General features: G+C 55.1%; 1 protein-coding gene across 2 annotated transcripts; it reads left to right on the forward strand.

Moving 5' to 3' along the window:
- The first annotated feature begins 57 nt into the window (after positions 1–57).
- On the forward strand, positions 58–17,222 carry IFITM10 (interferon induced transmembrane protein 10). Of its 2 annotated transcripts, none has more exons than XM_054198920.1 (3): positions 58–4,263; positions 5,319–5,733; positions 15,209–17,222. In XM_054198920.1, exons 1-3 carry the CDS (start codon positions 4,238–4,240, stop codon positions 15,356–15,358), a joined length of 591 nt encoding a protein of 196 aa, XP_054054895.1. In that variant the 5' UTR covers positions 58–4,237; the 3' UTR covers positions 15,359–17,222. The 2 variants fall into 2 exon arrangements, with proteins under 2 accessions (XP_054054895.1, XP_054054894.1); XM_054198919.1 differs by having other exon boundaries at positions 58–4,195; positions 15,209–17,221.
- Positions 17,223–17,590: the final 368 nt, after the last annotated feature.

Genomic DNA, 17,590 nt, shown 5'->3' on the forward strand with positions numbered 1-17,590 from the left:
ACCTGCTTGACTGGACTCACATGTATTTCAGAAGGGCTCCTTCCCTTCTTTCTGATTAGGAAACGTGCTGGGACCCTATAGGGTTTGTCTTTTTCAGTGTATTAAAACATAACCCAGCCTCTGCAGGATGACATGACAGTGTCACCTGCCTGACCCAGCACCAACAGGGTGGCAGGCACTCCCAGCATCTCTTCTAGCCTACAGCCTTCTCCTAGGGCCACGTCTTCCTGGCTGAGTATTGCCAAGGGTAGTCCTCCAGCAGGGTACTTGGGCTGTCTCCTGGACTTCTGGGCCAGCTGGGACAAGTTCCTGCTGGACTTCAGATATAGACTGGTCCTGTAGCAGCTAAAGTGGGACTCCAGTTTCTAAGTCTAAAACTCACTAGAATGTGCAGTTTAAGTGTCCAGGGTGTCATGATGAAGAAAGTGTGGGGTTTTTTTTCAAAATGTAGGAAAAATCCATCCCTCTTGCTTGGCTGTGTGATTTTTAGTCCTAGTGCTGCTGTACGGGAGCTGGAGACTCCAATGCAGAATGAAGGCCCTGTGTGCCAGGTGGAAGATAAGAGCTAATCCCTACTTTGAAAAAAGCATCATCTACATAAGCAAGACTGATGCAGCCAAGTCCCATCCCATTTTCTGAGCGCAGATCTAAGCACACAGCTTAACTGATTTCCCTGCTGGCACGTCCCAAGCTTCTGTTCCCCCAGGATGCCATAATACCCCAATCAGCTGTTCTCCTACGTTAAAGAGATGGATTTAACCCAAAAGGGTTGGCTGGATCCTGAAAACCAATCATGCAGCCCACCGTTCCTCAGTAGCCCAAGGGGAGAACAAGTCGTCCGCTGCCAAATATTTATTGATGGGAATACAAGGGCATTGTTTCTGCTGGGGGGGGATTGTGCCTAAGCCTTTAATCGTGCCGTGAGTATGGAATGTTACATCTCAGCGGAAAAAAATCACAGGCTTGATCTTGGCCAAGAGCTGGAGAAGCCAAGAGCCAGGATTGTCCACCTATGTTTTTCTAGCAGGGAGCAGAGAACACCCCACCCTGGGAGCAGCCTGCACCCGACCCCACGTTTTCTTGCCCAGCAAATCCTCAGGTTTACACCAGCCCCCTCATTTACTGCACCATCTCTGCAGAACGCCGTGCACATGACAATTTGATAACTCACTCTATTAAATGTCTCCACTGCTGCAAAGAAGGTACAATCTTTCATTACACGTCCCCTTGAGTAGTAGGGTGCTTGGCCCTGACCCTCAGGGCTGACTTCATGGCCTTGATCCTTCTCCAAACCAGCTCTGCTCCAGGCTTTGTCAAAAGCCCACTCAGAGAAGGACCTGCCCAACGAGAGGGAGGATGGGACCCCTTGTTTATGGAGATGCTCATCTGGTTGGCTCAGCAGTTTCTTGATTGGGGAAACTATTTTTACTCATCATGAATGACTAAGCATGTTGTTTTGGGGGCTGGTGGCTTTTTCTTTTTCCGGTCTTTCTGGGATTTATTTATTTTTAGGTTCCTTTGGGAGGGAAAAGAAGCGGAGTGCAGACTGAAAGCTTGAGAGGACAGGAAACAGAGATCAAGGGAGCATGGGGAGATGGGATTTACCCCCCCAAGCCTCAGGCCACCTTACTGCTGGTGCTTATGGGGCTTAGCAACCCATTGAGGAATTTTACAGAGGGAATAGGAAAGAGCATTGAGGAGGCTGTAGGCTTTCTCCTTCGTAAAAAAAGCAGGGGTAGGTCCTGCTAATGGTTTTCCAGAGAGCTCGAGTAGGATTTGAGACAGAAGATTTTCTCACGGGTCTTACAGCGCTTGATTATGCTACAGCCCAGATGTCTCTAACACGATTATAAGAGAATTGCTTTGGGGCAGGAAGTATCTTTCTGTTCTGTTTGTCCCATGCTTAGCACAAGGGGATGTGGGCCTTGATGCCACAGTAATACTGGCAAGTATTCATACTCACCCCAGCTTTTATTTGAAAGGAAAGTGGTCCTAGACCTTATGGTTGAGGGGTTGCACACATGACCTTTGAAGACTCCCAGAAAATAGGAGTGTTAAAATAATGCAGAATATTGAGGGGGTTTATTCCTTGTGTCATTATTTTTTTAAACCAGTTCCCTAATTTTGAAGGGTCGCAGGAATAGTTTTTGAACCAGTGATGCTGCATATATGCTGTTGTGGTCCATGGTAATCAACCTCTCAGCGCTCACACTTAGCATCGAGAAAGACAATGAATTAGCAACCCAGTCCCAAAGGTGCTCTGGAAACTGTGGGGTTGACCTGATATCTGGAGAAGAGAAAAAGCAGACATCCAACCTCCCTGGCCTTTCAGCCCTATTCACACCAGGGAACGTGCCCGCCTCAGTTGATCCCATGTACCCCTAGACCACCCTGCTGCCTCCTCTTGCCCACTCCAGACCCCCTCTTTGGTGTTTTCCTCTGCTCACTCTCCATCCCTGCCTGATGTTAAGGAGCACCCCTACATACACATCTTTCCCCAGACAAATGTGGAGCAGGCTCCTCAGTAGCTCCTATGGCAGGCAGCAATCTGCATCCAAGAGGTTTCATTCCTCCTCCTGAGCCTGCAGGAAGGATGCTCTACAGAGCTGTGGGTTGCCCGGGTTTGTCCAAGCCCTCCAGAAAAGTTGACAACAGCTGGCCACAGCTCTGCTTCTCTTGCAAACTTCTTAATCCCATGGGAACATCTCTCCTCCTTCTGCTTCTTAGCGGCTTCTTGGAGAGAGACCTGGGTCTTGTCACAAGCAGCCGTAGCACTAATAAAAACCTCTTTACTTTGGCAGGACCCAACACACTCCAGCAGCGATAAATCGCAAACCAGAGGGCAATTTGTCCTGTTTTAACCTGTGCAGGTGCCTTGAGAGGGATTAAACCAGCCTCATGGAAACTGGCCCCCCCTCCAGCCTGGGAGCACTGTGGGCGCACAAGAAGTCCCCTCGCATCACATCAACCCACGGAGATGAACACGGGGTGGGTGCTCCTACACAGGAGCCAAACCTGCCTGTGAGCAGCCGAGTGAATTACCATCCTGATTTCTTAGCTCAGCGCTTTGTGGGTATGCTTATGGCATTTCCAGAGGATTTCCCTTCCCTTGCAGGTACTGCTCGCATGAGCTGTCGTTTTACCCAGCCTGTTCCAGTACTTTGGGATTTCTCTGCTCCCCTTCCCCAGCACCCCAGCTGAACTGGCTGCTGTCTCAAGGCTACCTGTGCCAGGCCAGGCTCTGCTGCCTGCGAGGTGACACGACATATCCTTAGGTCTTTACCCTCCCGGTGCCATGGTGTGTCCTCCCAAATGACCTGCACGCTGTCCCTGCACAGCACCAGGTGCTCTCCGGCATTGCATCCCCGGGGGAACGCTACTGCAGCACTCCGGAATCAGGTTTCCACACAGCATGCAGGGCAGTTGGCAAGGGCAGGCAGCAAGTGTTTTCCCGATCCTGTGCCAAGCCTGGGCACAGCCAGGTCCTCCCTGGCTTGTCCATCCTTCATGACATCCCCCACTCCCTCCCCTGAAGCAGCCACATGCCCTGCGTCCTGCTGCTGGGGTGCTTCCGCCCCTGCCCACACTGGGATTTGCTCAGTGCCGGCAGGATTTATCTCTCTGCACACAGGATTTATCCCCTTTCCATCCATCCTCCATGACTGGAGCACTTTTTTCCCCATGGCTCTGCATTGCCACCACCTCCCCTCACCATGCTGTCCCCATTGTCCCCACATGCCCCTGCCACGCTTGCTTTAGGTTTTCACCAAGGCCCATGGGAGCAAACCGGGCTGCAGCAACTCCCCACTGCAAAGGTCTCTGTGGGTGATGCTGGGAACAGTTGAGCCGAGCATCCCCTCCGAATGGCTGAGGAAGCCGCTCGGCCAGGGCCCAGGAGATGCCCTTCTCCAGCGGGGCGCTACCAGGATGCTCCAAGCAGGAGGTGACGTCCCCGTGGGGAGGACACGAGGAGAAGCGCTGAGACACGGAGGAGCTCTCTTGCGTGGAGCACGTTCGTGGGGGAGCGAGGGGGCTGCAGATTGACCTTCCCAGCCCCTAACTTCCCCCCTGCCCAGCCCTAGCCCATGGGTGCCCCCCCTCCTCTCCTCCCCTCCTCCCGCAACTCCAGCACCGAGGAAGCCGAGCCGGAGGCAGTGCTGAGCCGGATATGCAGCGACTCCCCGCATCCCTCCTTGTGAGTATCCCTCGCTCCTCCTGATGCCTTCGGAGGAGACAGATGGACGGACGGACGGGCAGCCAGAGGTGGACTAGTCTCTCCTATTTGCAAAGCTGGGGTGGGGGGGAACCTCTTCCCACATTCCCTTCCCCATCCTCTGTCTTCATCCCCTCTTCCCCCTCCTCCTCCTCCTCTCCATCCACGATATTCTCCCCCCCAAAAAACAGGAGGTGGGGGGGAACCTGCTGGTAGGTGGAAGAAATCGGGAAATGCAATCCCATCTGGAATCCCGCAGAGATGAGGGTTTAGCCAAAAAAAAAAAAAAAAAAAAAAAAAAAGCCCCCAAAAATGCCCCCCCCACCCCCCGCCTCAGAAGGGAGGGAGGGCGAGGCGCCGGGCTGCTCTGCCGCACCGGGAGACCCGCTTCGTCCGCAGCCGAGCGACCCGCACCCCTCCCGGCGTGGGAGGGAAAGCACAAGGCCCCGACAGACAGACAGACAGACAGACAGACCGACCCATAGGCCGGCGGGGAGGGCTCCGGGAGCAGAGCGGGGGCGGGAGGGGGGGACAGCGCGGCTAGCTGGCAACTCCCCGGGAGCTTCCCCCCCCCCCCCCCCGCCTCCTCCCAAGTGTTTCTTTCTGCTTTTATTTGTTTCCTTCTTGTTTTTCTTTTTTTTCTTTTTTTTAATTTATTTCCCCACTCGTGACTCGAGCGAGGGTCACGCAGGACAGCGGGTACCGGTGGGGGGGGGGGGGGGACGGGAGGGAGGACGAGGCCGGGGAGCGGGGGGGCGATGCTGCCCGCTGCTGCCCGCCGCTCTGTCCCCCGCCGGGGCCGGGGCCGGCGGCAGCTCCGCGCCGAAGCGGCGGCTCCGTGGTCCCCGGGTGTAGCGGTGTTCCCTCCTCCCCCTCCCGCCTGCCCTCCTCTCCTCTCCTCCCCTCTCCTCTGCTCACTCCCTCGCTCCTCTCCCCGCTCGCCCCTCTGTCTCCCGGTCCCTCTCTCTCTCTCCTGCCTTCCCCCCACGTCTCCCCTTTTCCACTCCTTCCCCTCCTTTTTCTTCTCCCCCCTTCTGCCCCCCCCCCCCCCGCCTCTCCATCCCCTCACCCCCATTTTTCACGGGGGTGGCTTTCGCTTTGCCAGGGCAGAGCGCGGTGACGCCGCGGCAGCCACCACGGAGAGGACACAGGACCCCCCCCTGGGCCCACCGTGCCCCTTCGAGGGGGTGGCCTGGACCCCGAGACCCCCGCAGGGCCCCCCGCAGGGCTGCTTCGCCTGCATCGCCAAGCCCCCGGCTCTCCGGCAAGCTTCGCCCGTCCTGTCTCCTTCTTCCGCTGTTTATCTCATGGAGAGCAAGAGCTGCAAAGGGGACAGCCTGCGGCCGGCGGTCCCATGCAAGCACTCGGTGGAGAAGAAGACAATGACCAACCCCACCACTGTCATTGAAATCTACCCCGACACCACAGAGGTGAATGACTACTATCTCTGGTCCATCTTCAACTTCGTATACCTCAACTTCTGCTGCCTCGGCTTCATCGCCTTGGCCTATTCATTGAAAGTGAGTACTGAGCGCGAGGCGTGGGGTAAGGGTTGGCCGGAGGGAGGGGGAGAGTTTGGGGGTTGCGCCTGATGTAAATCACGTCTTTGCCACCCAAATGAAAAGTTGTACCCGCTGAGGGATGTGGATGGGGAGAGCCGAGGTATGTTTTGGAGCTGGGGATGTTGCCTCGGGTGGGGAAGAGGTGCTTTGACTTGCTCCGGTACCCTCAGAGGCTGTACCATGGTGGCAGGCCAAAGGGCAGGCAAGGCAGGGCTGGCTCGGCTCATGCTGCACCCACAGGCACCCCAGCACTCGATCACTTCTTCAGGATTTTGTTGGTTAGAGATCTTCTCAGGACAGGATCCGGCAGCATCGGGTGGTTGGGCAGAAGCAATAAGAAGCAGCTGGCTAGGATCAGCCGTCGCCTGGCGAGTTGCGGAGGGGAGAGGAGGCTGCCAAGGTGCAGGGCAATCCTGCCTGTTTCTTTCTGTCCCTTTCCCTAATTAAAACACCAGAGCTGGTTCTCATATTCCCCCCCTTCTCCTCCCTGAGCCCTGTAAGTCCCAAGGCAAGCCCTGGAACCTGCCAGCATTGTGGGAATGAGCCCCAGGTAGATGAAGAGGGGGAAGAGGGTGCAGGGGGGCTTTGCACAGCGTTGGGAGAGGAAATAGAGCCATGTTGATGGAGAGGGAGATGGCATAGAGCACAGCCAGCAAATGGGACAGGATTCCCAGTAGCTGTAGGGGAGAACAGCCCAGGAGGGATGGTGCCCAGCAAAAGGGCAGCCCCTCAGCAGCTGCCGGGAGAGAGGAGCCCGGGCTGCCCTCCCTGTCCCTGCCTGCCAGCCTCAAAACTAACGGAATGGATGTGCAGAGAGCCCGGGGCGGCTGGGTGGCCCCGGAGAGGAGCTGGCTGATTTGCTTTGGCAGGCAGCGTTTAGAGGAAGGCCAGGGCGCAGATGGGCTTCGTCACAGAAGCAGATCAATTAACCCCATCCAGCTCCCACGAGCTGGACTGCGAGTGCCCAGCACTGCAAGGGGGCTGCTCCTGAGCCCGTCAGGGTCTCCGACAGAAAAGCTCAGGGTCAAGCCCACAGACCCGTGCCCTGGGCTTGCCCAGCACTGGCACCGTGGTGCCTGCCTCCGTTTCCCCTTCCCTGAGATGGGTGATGAGCACCCTTCTGCCACCCATGCAGCAGGCTTTGCTGCTGCCTGGGCAAGGCATTTAATAGCTTAAATCATGCCGGGGCTGAGCATGACCACAAGCAGGACTGACCCAAGGGCAAATCCAGGCAGTGGCAGCCTAGGACGAGCTGGGGGAAGGGAGTCCCTTAACACCCCCACTCATTCAGCCAGTGCGGGAAGAAACCGGCCGCCTCATTTTTTTTTTGTGTCTTTGCTCATCTGAATTTGCCTTTAATGATCAGCGTCTTTCCCCATGCAAGAGGCATCGTCACAGCGGGCTAAGAAAGGGTTTCACATCACGGGGACATGGCAGCAGCTAGAGCAGGGACCTGGGTAGATGCGGTCCCTGGGCTGCAGCCAGCAGTGGGGACAGGACAGCCTGAGGACCGGGCTGACCCATCCCCAAGGGACAGGATGGAGTAGGGTCTGCCACCTACAAGGTTTTTAAAGGCTGGACCCTTCTCTATCCTTGACACGAGGTGGAAGGAAGAGCAAAGCCCAGAAATAACCCGGGGCCAGAGCCTCATGCCAGGGCAGAGGTGCGGGCTCAGCATCCAGCTGCAAAGGTCTAGAGGATGTAAACTCCGGTGTAAAAAAAAAAGAAGCGGTGGCGAGGGAAGGCAAATGGACAAATATGCTCAAAATCAGGGAGAGGGTGTCAAAAACCAGCTGTGGATTTTGGACTGCGGAGGCGATAGCTGATCGGATGTAACAGTCGTACCCAAACAGATGCGGAGCTGGGCGGGTAGGAATAACCCTGCTCCAGTCTTGGAGCTCCCCAGCGGCCGTGACTCTGTGGCAGGGGGGAAACAGAAACAAAATGTCCCTCAGAGGCACAGGACAGAGCTGGCAAGTGGCTGAAGGGATGGCAGATGCCCTCGCGGGCTGCTGTTGGGATGGGTGGTGGGAGGCAACAGGGATGCTGGGGTAGTAGCAGAAGATCTGTCCTGGGGAAGACCACTGGGATGCTAAGAAAGAAGGGATCCTTCCTCACTCACAGCTACTGCAGAGACCTTCACGACATGCTGGCCAGGCTGGATGTTAGGGTCATTTCTCCAGAAGCTTGTTGTTTTCGTCTCTTTTACAGTTAATATGTTTTTTCTCAGAAGTTCAGAGAAAGCAGAAGCAAGAAATGCCCTGGGGACAGATGACCCTTTAAACAGACTTCTCTTGTTCCTCTGCAATTAAATGTAAGGACAATTTAGCAGTCGATAACTGAAGTCCCAACCTTTCTAGGATGTCTGTGCTGTGCAGAGACCGAGTAAGGTGCTGTGGAAAGGAGAGGAGGGGAGCAGCACTTTCCCCTCCCTGAGCCCATTCTGGGACCTCTGATGGCAGAGCCCTTGGTCAGTGGAGCACAGGTTTCCTGGCTGAAGGGCCATCAGGGCGCTGATGGCATTAAACGGTTCCCAGGTTATGTTTTTTCCCTTTCCTTTAAATAACTGAAATATTTAGCAACTCAGGAATCATCGTTTTCATTATCAGAAATAGCATTTTCAATACCCTGCCACAAACATCACCTGCTTTTGCCAGGTTCATGCCGTTAATAAAGCAGTAGTTCCTTTTGTGCCCCAAGTCCATGAGATGTTTCATTATGGGCCTTAGCACAGCCCAGTATTTCCATCAGTTTCAGCAGCACAATGCCCACACTGGAAGTTTGGGTACACTTGAATATTACCATAAAGCTGTCTCCTTCCCCATGCCCACTTTTACTGGTTTCAGCCGCAGCTGGGAAAACGGTACCTCCATGTCTGCCTGGCCTTTTGCACACAAACTGCAGCCTTCTAGACGTCTTTCTGCAGGGAAACGCTATTTCACAGTGACCACCGTTTACTTAAAAAGGCCAAAACCACACCCCAGCACCAAAGAATTTATGCTCTTACTCAAACAAACACATGAAGTCGGGTGAGGGCAAAGACTGTGACATCCAAGCCAAGTACTCTGTGTGACAGACACCCCGGCCAAGCACTCTGAATAACAGTGTCACGGCTCGCCTCGTCTTTATTTACACCCGTAGCAGGCCAGATCCTCAGTAGATACAGCTTGCTGGGCTGCAAGAGAGTCACACCAACTCATGTGTCCCTCCGGGGGGCTGTTTCTAACATCTCAGGCTTCTCAAGGTCAGCCTTCTGGAGCACAAGCGAGTCACTCGCATATAAGCATGGGTTGGTGCTGGGGAAGAAGAGATAAAGAGCAGGACCAAGGAAGTTAGAAGCCCTAAAGTAACCTTAACCCCAGCCCAGCACCGATGTGAGGATCGCTCCAACGGCAACACTTTCGATTCCGTTGGTTTTCATCAGGAGCAAATGCCCAGTATTTGGCAGCTCCCTCCCCTCCTCTTTCTCAGCTCCAAGTGGTAACAAATGATGCATCAGCACCTGGTGGCAGGAGATCTCACTTCAGTCACTAGGAGGTCCTTCTCCGGAGACTGCAGGGGCGAGCCAAGTCCTTCTGAGTACCCATCATGCCATGAGGCGGTAGGTCAGAGGAGCTGGGATCTGAGAGGAGCCACGCTACAGATGCCATGTTGTGGTTATATAAAGACAAAGACGGCAAGAAGACCTGCTGGCTTTTTAAGCCCCACCAGCAGCCCACGGGCTTGCTCGCAGAGTTTTCCTACCCCTTGAGGCCACCGAAATTTGCAGCGTGATAGCACCCCAGGAGAGCTGAGCTCTCCTGCCCTCTCTCTGCCCGGCCCTTAGCACACAGCTCCGGGCACAGCTGTTTACCTTCCCCTCTCACCATGTGTTGACCTTCCCCATTTCAAGTAGAAGCTGATGGTCCCACGAGCTGTTTATTAACCCCAAGAAGCAGAGAGGCTGCGGCACCCGACCTCTCAGGCAGGCTCTCAGCCTGCTTTTTGAGACAAGCAATGGTTTGTGGAGGTGGGTGAAAGGCAGAGGCGACAGCCATGTGACGCCGGTGCCAGCGTGGTGGAGTTACGTAGGCTCGAGAGCTCTTGACCAATTCACAGAGCAAATAAATCCAAGGATCCCCTCCAGAGCTCCTTATGTGTAGGGACACAGAGCTCTGCACGGAAATGGGTTTACTGACAACCAGCTGTGGGCTGCATGCTAAAGGCTGGGCTGCCTTAAATACAGCCTCATTAGGCTCATTATCAACAAACCATTCGTCTCCTCCTGCAAGCTGAGGCAGCACTTTGTACCCGCACGGCAAGTTCCTTGCTCCCAAAAATGAGAGGGGCTGAGCTCCAGAGCAAAGGGAGTGGAGGCGGCTGCTGGGGAAGGGACTAGGAAGGAGTGGGAATGGGGAGTCAAGGGGAGCGCTCAGAGAGGAAGCTGAAGGCAAAGCCCCAAGGGGAGGAAGGGCAGGAGACGATGGTCAGAGGAAGGAGAGAAAGAGCCCTCGGGCACTGTCACACTGGAGGTGTTGGAGAACAAGGTGAGCTGGAGATGTTGGAGGAGAAAGTGAGCTGGAGATGGCGGAGGACAAGGTGAGGTGGAGATGGTGGAGGACAAGGTGAGCAGCAGGGAGGTGACAGACAAGCAGGAACAGAGGGAGAGGACACCACTGCCTTTTGGTAGTGGTAGAAGGGAGAAGGAACGCTTGCATATTAAACCACAAAAGCAGGCTGTGTTTTGTGGAAGGCCGGGCGTGGAAGAGGAAAGGAAATGTATAAGCTGCTAAGCCGGACCAGAGATGAGCTTTGCCTTGTCCAGGGTGGAATCTCCAAAAGAGCCACCACACAGCACCTTGGGGAGCCTGGGGAAACCCTGCAGCCAGCAGATGCAGGATAATTGATCTTACACACCAGTCATCTCAGTGCAAAGTGGGGCCAAAAATCCCCAAATAATTTTAGGCAAGGTGAGAAGGGTCAAAGTGATGATGAGAAAAGAGTCGGTGACTAAGGAAACACCACACTTTTGTTTGAGCGGTTCAGCCTTCTGACCTTGGGGACATGTCTACATGTCTTCCCCATGCCTCACCTCCTCGGCTGTGGAAAGAAACAGCTTCCAGAGCTCCCAGATGCTCATGCACCAGCTGCCAGCATATTACGTTGATGGTGGCCACAGGAGCATGAAAATATGAAAAGCTGAGGCTAGTTTATGAGAAAGACACTGTCATCGCCTTAAGGACAGAGCAGGGAAGGAGCCGAAATGCATATCTGCTCTCCAGGAGAGCTCCTCCTCCAGAGCCCAGCTCTGATGCCGCAGCAGGACATTGAAGGGAGACTTCTGCAAGCATCTGGAGGTGCAAGGTCAGGCCGGATGAGGTGAGGCCACCCTGAAGAGATGTGGGAGGCTGGGGCTGCAAGTTGTTTGGAAGGAGAAACACCTTTTCATTGTGCTTGTGTGCCTCAGGGGCCCTGGCACTTGTCTGGTGCTTAGAGGCTCCATTGCAATATAAATTATAATGGACAACAAGGGATGATTTGCATGAGGGTGACCGCTGAAGCCATAGGGTATATGGGGAAATAATAAGGGAGGAGAGGCAGGGCATCAAGGACTCTACAGGGACGTTGGATCCAGGCAATCAAGGACAAAACAGCCAGAGGAGAGGTAGGGAAGGGAAAGGGAAGGGAAAGGGCAGGGGGCTGCTGGAGACGGGATATGCAGCAGAGCACCATGTGCTGTAGGGATTGGCAGGAGCGGGCAGGTGGGACCAGCCAGAGCGACAGAGAAAGGAAGCAGCTGTGTGCCCTTTGGCAGGAGTGGAAGGTGACTGTCCGTACCTTCATTTGGGCCCAAACAGCAGGATAGACAAGAGTTGGGAAGGACAAAAAAGGAACTTGGAGGAAATGGTGGCACTGGGGAGAGGGCAGCCCTGGGCGCCCCTTGCTAGAGATGCTGAGGAGCAGCTGGCCGGAGCAGGGTCAGCGGGAGCACCACGGGAAAGTCAAGGGCAGGGGCTCCTGAAGCACACCACGGGAAAGAGCTAAAGCATCGGTCATAAGTGCGAGCTGGTGTTGGGTGGGAGAGGCTGCTGGGAGCACTGGGAGAGGGCAGAAATTATGGTGGCAGGGTGCCCCAGGGACAGGAGGAGCAGGACCCGGGGAGCGGAGGAGAGCTCCTGGGGCCAAGGTACACTGGCCCTACAAAGGCAAAGCGAGCAGCTCAGCAGTGAGAGGGTTGCGGAGCTCGGTGTGCCGGCCATGCTGGTCTGCTGGAGAAACTTCTGTCCGCCTGGCAAACGCTGACGGCAAACACCAGTTTGCCTGCAGCAGAGAGTGACCCCTCCCAGTCACGGCCAGGTTACGGAGGAGGAGTGGGCAAAAAGGCATTTGCTCTGCGCAGGGTTTGCCTCCGGCAGCCCCAGCGCTGAAAAGAAGAAGGCGCGTGAGAGCTTCAAAGAGCCTGCCGGGAGCAGCGGGCGGGATTTCTGGCCCAAATCCAGCGTCCCTGGGGCTCTGGCTGCAGGGACCTCCGCATTTCTCACCGGTGGGTGAGGAGGTGCCAGCTGCTGCGCCCAGGGGTTTTTTGGGGGGAGGATGCTAAACCTACCAAATAATTTCAAAGGTGAGTCATCCCAGACACGCAGCTGACACCAAAAGGCGTGCAGGCTCCCAGGCTGCTGGCTTGCTGCCTTCCCAGAGGTCATCTCCGCTGCTGGGAGGATCAGCCAAGCATGCCACAGAGCCATGCGCGCTTTGTGACTGTCCCCGCTTATGCCCTGAAGCTGCCAAGCACTCAGCAGCAGGACGATGGGTGGGTGGCCCCGGCACCAGCTGCAGGCTCCTGGGAGCAGGGCACAACAGAGGCTGAGGACATGGCGCCACAGGATTTAGCATGGGGAGGAAAACAGAGCTCTCATTCTTGCCTATGTGCCTGCCGGCACCGGCTCCTGTGGGCCTCATGCCAGCAGCAGCCTCTCTCCCTGCAGTCCAGGATTAATGAAGAGCAAGGGGTGCTTGTGCAGAGAGGTCCTCCCTGGTGTGACGGAGGAGGGGACATTGCTTGAGGGTCTGAGTCGTGGTTTTGGAGGCCCCATGAACCACCATGGCTCAGTGAGAACAAGGGGTTCAGCAGCCCTTCCCCATATCCAGCAAGTCACATAAGGCTTTCAGGACAGCCCCGTGGTTAAGCACTGCAGGAGGGAGAGAGCAAAAGTCACCAAGATGTGGTCTGAATCCATCGCAGAGTCTTTTCAGAGAGCTCCTGGTCGATAAAAGCCTTTTAATATTTCTAGCTAGGACTCTGGGGCTGGTTTTCGCAGCCTGACACCGACATCTAGCGTTCAGCCAGCAGCACCTTGATGGCGCTCAATGCTGCGGGCGGCGAAGGCAGGCTGCGAAGGACACGCAGAATCACGGTCTGCAATCCTCGGACACAAAGCGGACAGTGGAGCGGGCGCTGCCATGCCAGCCCCTGGATACGCCACTTGGATACAGTAAAAGGGAAGAGGGGTAAAGTCTCCTCGTCACAGAATCATAGAATAGAATCACAGAATGGTTTGGGTTGGAAGGGACCTTAAAGATCATCTAGTTCCAACCCCCTGCCGTGGCCAGGGACACCTCCCACTAGACCAGGCTGCTCAAAGCCTCATCCAGCCTGGTCTTGAACACCTCCACGGATGGGGCATCCACAACTTCCCTGGGCAACCTGTTCCAGTGCCTCACCACCCTCACAGTAAAGAATTTCTTCCTTGTATCTAATCTAAATCTCCCCCTTTTCAGTTTGAAACCGTTACCTCTCATCCTCTTGCTACACTCCCTGATAAAGAATCCCTCCCCAGCTTTCCTGTAGGCCCCCTTTAGGTACTGGAAGGCTGCTAGAAGGCCTCCCCGGAGCCTTCTCTTCTCCAGGCTGAACAGCCCCAGCTCTCTCAGCCTGTCCTCATAGCATAGGCATTCCAGCCCTCTGATCATCTTCGTGGCCCTCCGCTGGACCCATTCCCGGGGGTCCTTTCATCCCACATCTTAGTGGCTCCAGCTGCCTGGGTCTGCTGAGTGCTGGCTGATGGGGCTGTTTGGGGACGGGGACACATCCCTGCTAGGGAGGAATGGAACCTGACTGCTCATCTGCTGGGCTCAAACTGCAGAGCTACTCCTGGCAGGCAGTGCCATCAGCTGCCTGGCTGTGCCATCTGCTGCCTGACCATGCTATTGCTGCCTGGCAGTGCCATCACTGCCTGCTAGTGCTATTCACTGCCTGGCAATGCCATCCGCTGCCTGGTAGTGCCACGCACTGCCTGGCTGTGTCATCCACTGCCTCGTAGTGCCATCCTTGCCTGCTAGTGGCATCGCTGCCTGGCTGTGCCATCTGCTTCCTTGCAATGCCATCACTGCCTTGCAGTGCCATGCGCTGCCTGCTAATGCCATTGCTGCCTGCTAATGGCATTGCTGCCTTGCAGTGCCATCTGCTGCCTGCTAGTGCCATCGATGCCTGGTAATGCCATTGCTGCCTGCTAGTGCCATCGATGCCTGGTAATGCCATTGCTGCCTGCTAGTGCCATTGCTGCCTGGTAATGCCATCGCTGCCTGCTAGTGGTATCGCTGCCTTGCAGTGCCATCCACTGCCTGACGGTGCCATCCACTGCCTAGGTGTGCCATCCACTGCCTGCTGGTGCCATGCACTGCCTGGCAGCCTGGAGGAGGTGGAGGCAAGCCAGTGACACGGACGTGCACAGTCCTTATCCACTGCAGAGCTCTCCCAAGGCAAGCCCATGAAAGTCCCAGCCTGCAGGATAATGAAGAGAGCAGACCGCGCTGTCAGGATTGAAAACTGCCAGTGGCCGAGACGCTGCACAAGACCTGCAAAAGGAACTCATTAACCCCGGACTGCTTAATATGCTGGAGGCTCCTGCGCAGCCCTGGAGCTGCAGTAGGATGCCGTGCCAGGTTTCGCCCTCAGCGCAGATGAAGGCAAGGGGATGCACACCGAGACCACAGCCAGCCTCCTTGCTCGCGAGCTGGGCAAGTTGAAGCCTGGCACTGCAGGGCCAGGGGGCTGCAACGCGGTGGGAAGGATGCTTTAGTGCCCACGTGCATGGGTTGCACGATGGCATCTTGGTTGTCTTGTGCACCCTTGGGCTGAAAATGGCACTGCCCCACTCCAGGAGCCACGGGGACCGGGCCGGTAACAGCAACAGGTCACTCTTCCAGGTCATCTCCACTCCCAGGGGTTTTAGCCCAAAGGCATTACAGTGCTTGGCTTCACAAATTCAATCCATAGCCAAGCCAGGGGTGCAAACCTCACCTCAGGGCGTTTTACAGTACCCCAGGCATTCAAATGCAAAGAGGCACAGCCCAGCCCTTATCTGCTGCACAGGTACCCTACAGCATGGGTATTGCCTGAAAGAACAATTTTTTTATACATCTCCCAATTTATTTTTATTTTTTTTTGTCTCAGGTCCGGGATAAGAAACTCCTCAATGACTTAAATGGAGCAGTCGAAGATGCCAAGACAGCCCGGCTTTTTAACATCACCAGCTCAGCCCTTGCCACCTTCTGTATCATCCTTATCTTCATCTTCCTGCGATACCCCCTCACTGACTACTAGAGTGAGGCCAACAGCAGCGGCTGCCGCCAAAATGCCTCTATGCCAGAAGTGTCTGCAGTTGTTTCTTGTAGCAAGGACGCAAAAAAAAACAACAAACAACACTCCACCTTGATTGCAAAAAAAAAAAAAAGCCAATTAAACACATAAATAAAAATTAAATGAGTTGATCAGCCCAGCTGAGCATACCCTTCCTGCCCCCAAAACAGTTTGTGAACTGCTGTGGGAAAGGGTCTTACTCTTACATGTGTACAGGGAGGAAAATAGACCAAAAAATATTTATTTTATGGCCAACAAGCTGTGTGGCAAGAGCATGCAAAGTCGGGAGCGACACATGCCTGGTGGCAGAAAGCTGAGCTCTGGGGAGCAGCGGGGTCCTGCTGAGCAGGAGGTGCGTGCGGTGATGGATGGTGTCCGTGGCAGGGCTGGCTCACAACATATCAGATGTGTCCAGACCGCCCCATCACCCCCGATGTACCGGGCGTTCTTTTCCTTTTCCTCTCTTGAGTTTCATCCAGTGGTTCAAACAACTCCCAACCCCGGGAGAGCTGAGGGTGTTAGGAAGTTCGTGCTAGGGAGCCCCAAAGCTCCAGAGAAACCCCCAAGGGTTAAAGGGCAGGTTTCTCCTCCGGATCTCCGGGCAATGCTGAGAAGGAAGGCACCTTCTGAAGAACTCACTTAAGCCCCCTAAACCGAGTGCTACTGTACTTCTGTAAACAGTCAATAAAGATACCTCTGATATCTGATGCTGCTGGGTTAATTCCTTCCTTAGGAGGGCCGGGCTCCTGATCCCTACAGGCTGGCAAGAGAAAATGCTAATGTCACCAGTGGCTGCTTGTGAGAGATTGAAAGTAGGTGTGAGGGATGCTGCTGCAGGTCAGGGACGCACACAGCCATAAAAGAGGGCGCAGATCCGGATTTAAGATCAGAGACCTCAGCGACTCCCGCGATGGTCGATCAATCGCAAGCAAGCAAACGCAGCCAAGCGGGCAGGTCCCCCCTCCCCTGCTAGGACCAACGTCGAAGACAGAAATAAATCACTGCGGTATGAACCTGCAGCACTCCCCAGGGTTGTTACTGAGCGCCAGATTTCGGAGACACCACACGTTTGCCGCTGAATGAGGCAGGAGCTCGGAGCTCTTCCCGCGAGCTGCCTGCGGCTGCCTGCAGTGCTGCAAATCAACATGCCCTGCCTTGAAAATACCACAAATAAATGGCAAGACCAGGACTAAAATACAGCTTTTCAGCCCCTCTGATGCTTCGTCTTATCTCATATGCTGCAGATGCCTCATCTTTTTCCAGTTGTAAGACGGCTTCGCATCAAGGGAGACGGGTCGCTGCAGACCAGCCATGGAGCCAGGAGGAGGCGACAGCGTCCACCTCTGTCCACACCACAACAGCGATGGTGCAGGAAGAGATGGGGAATGCAGACAGGTTGTCATGGGACACTTCATCCTCTGCTGACTGTGTCGTTAAACCAACATGCTGTCTCTGGGCTCTGCTCAGTGAGGGCTGTGCCATAGTGGACCATGGGGACACACCACGAGGATGCTTCCCTGAAAGTCTTGTGAGATGTCACCTCCTTCCTACCGAGGTCTCCACACCTTAACCCCAGCCTAGGCTTCATTTATGGAGGAAGCTACAGGCAGAAGGACCTGCAGTCCTACCTGCTCCCCACTCACTGAAGGGCATTTCCATACCAGACCAGATCAGGGGTCTGTTTTGCACTGAAGTTTCCTCCAGCACTGCAGTACGTGGTGCTCTGGGAAATATCTCGGACATGAACTGTTCTGTGATCACTCATCCAGAGGTTAAGACTCTTCCCAACCTCTTGTGGTTAATTCTTGCTCCCTTCCCCGAAGCAAGATCTGAGGGGTCATAGCCATCGACATTTCCATCCTAACATATCTAGGGGCTGTATCCAGTCCTTGTCCCTGGCAGAGGAAGGAGGTGGCCTGTCACGATGGAAATGCCTCCAAGGAGGGTGCAGCCAAAATGACTTGCAGCCACCCTGAACTGGCACCTGATAATTGGAGCAAATTAAAGCCTGCTGGGATGATGCTAGTTTAGGCAAGACCTGGACTAGTCACCCCAAAATGCTCCGAGGGTTAGGAGGAGCACAGAGGTGAGGTTGCACCACCTTTTGCCTCCCCCTGTACCTACGATGAGCTCACGTTGGCCCTTCCCAAGGTCTTGGCTCAATATCCTTCACCATTCGGGTGTCCATTTTAACTC

Source organism: Rissa tridactyla, chromosome 4 (assembly GCF_028500815.1).
Source record: "Rissa tridactyla isolate bRisTri1 chromosome 4, bRisTri1.patW.cur.20221130, whole genome shotgun sequence".
Classification (NCBI taxonomy): domain Eukaryota; kingdom Metazoa; phylum Chordata; class Aves; order Charadriiformes; family Laridae; genus Rissa; species Rissa tridactyla.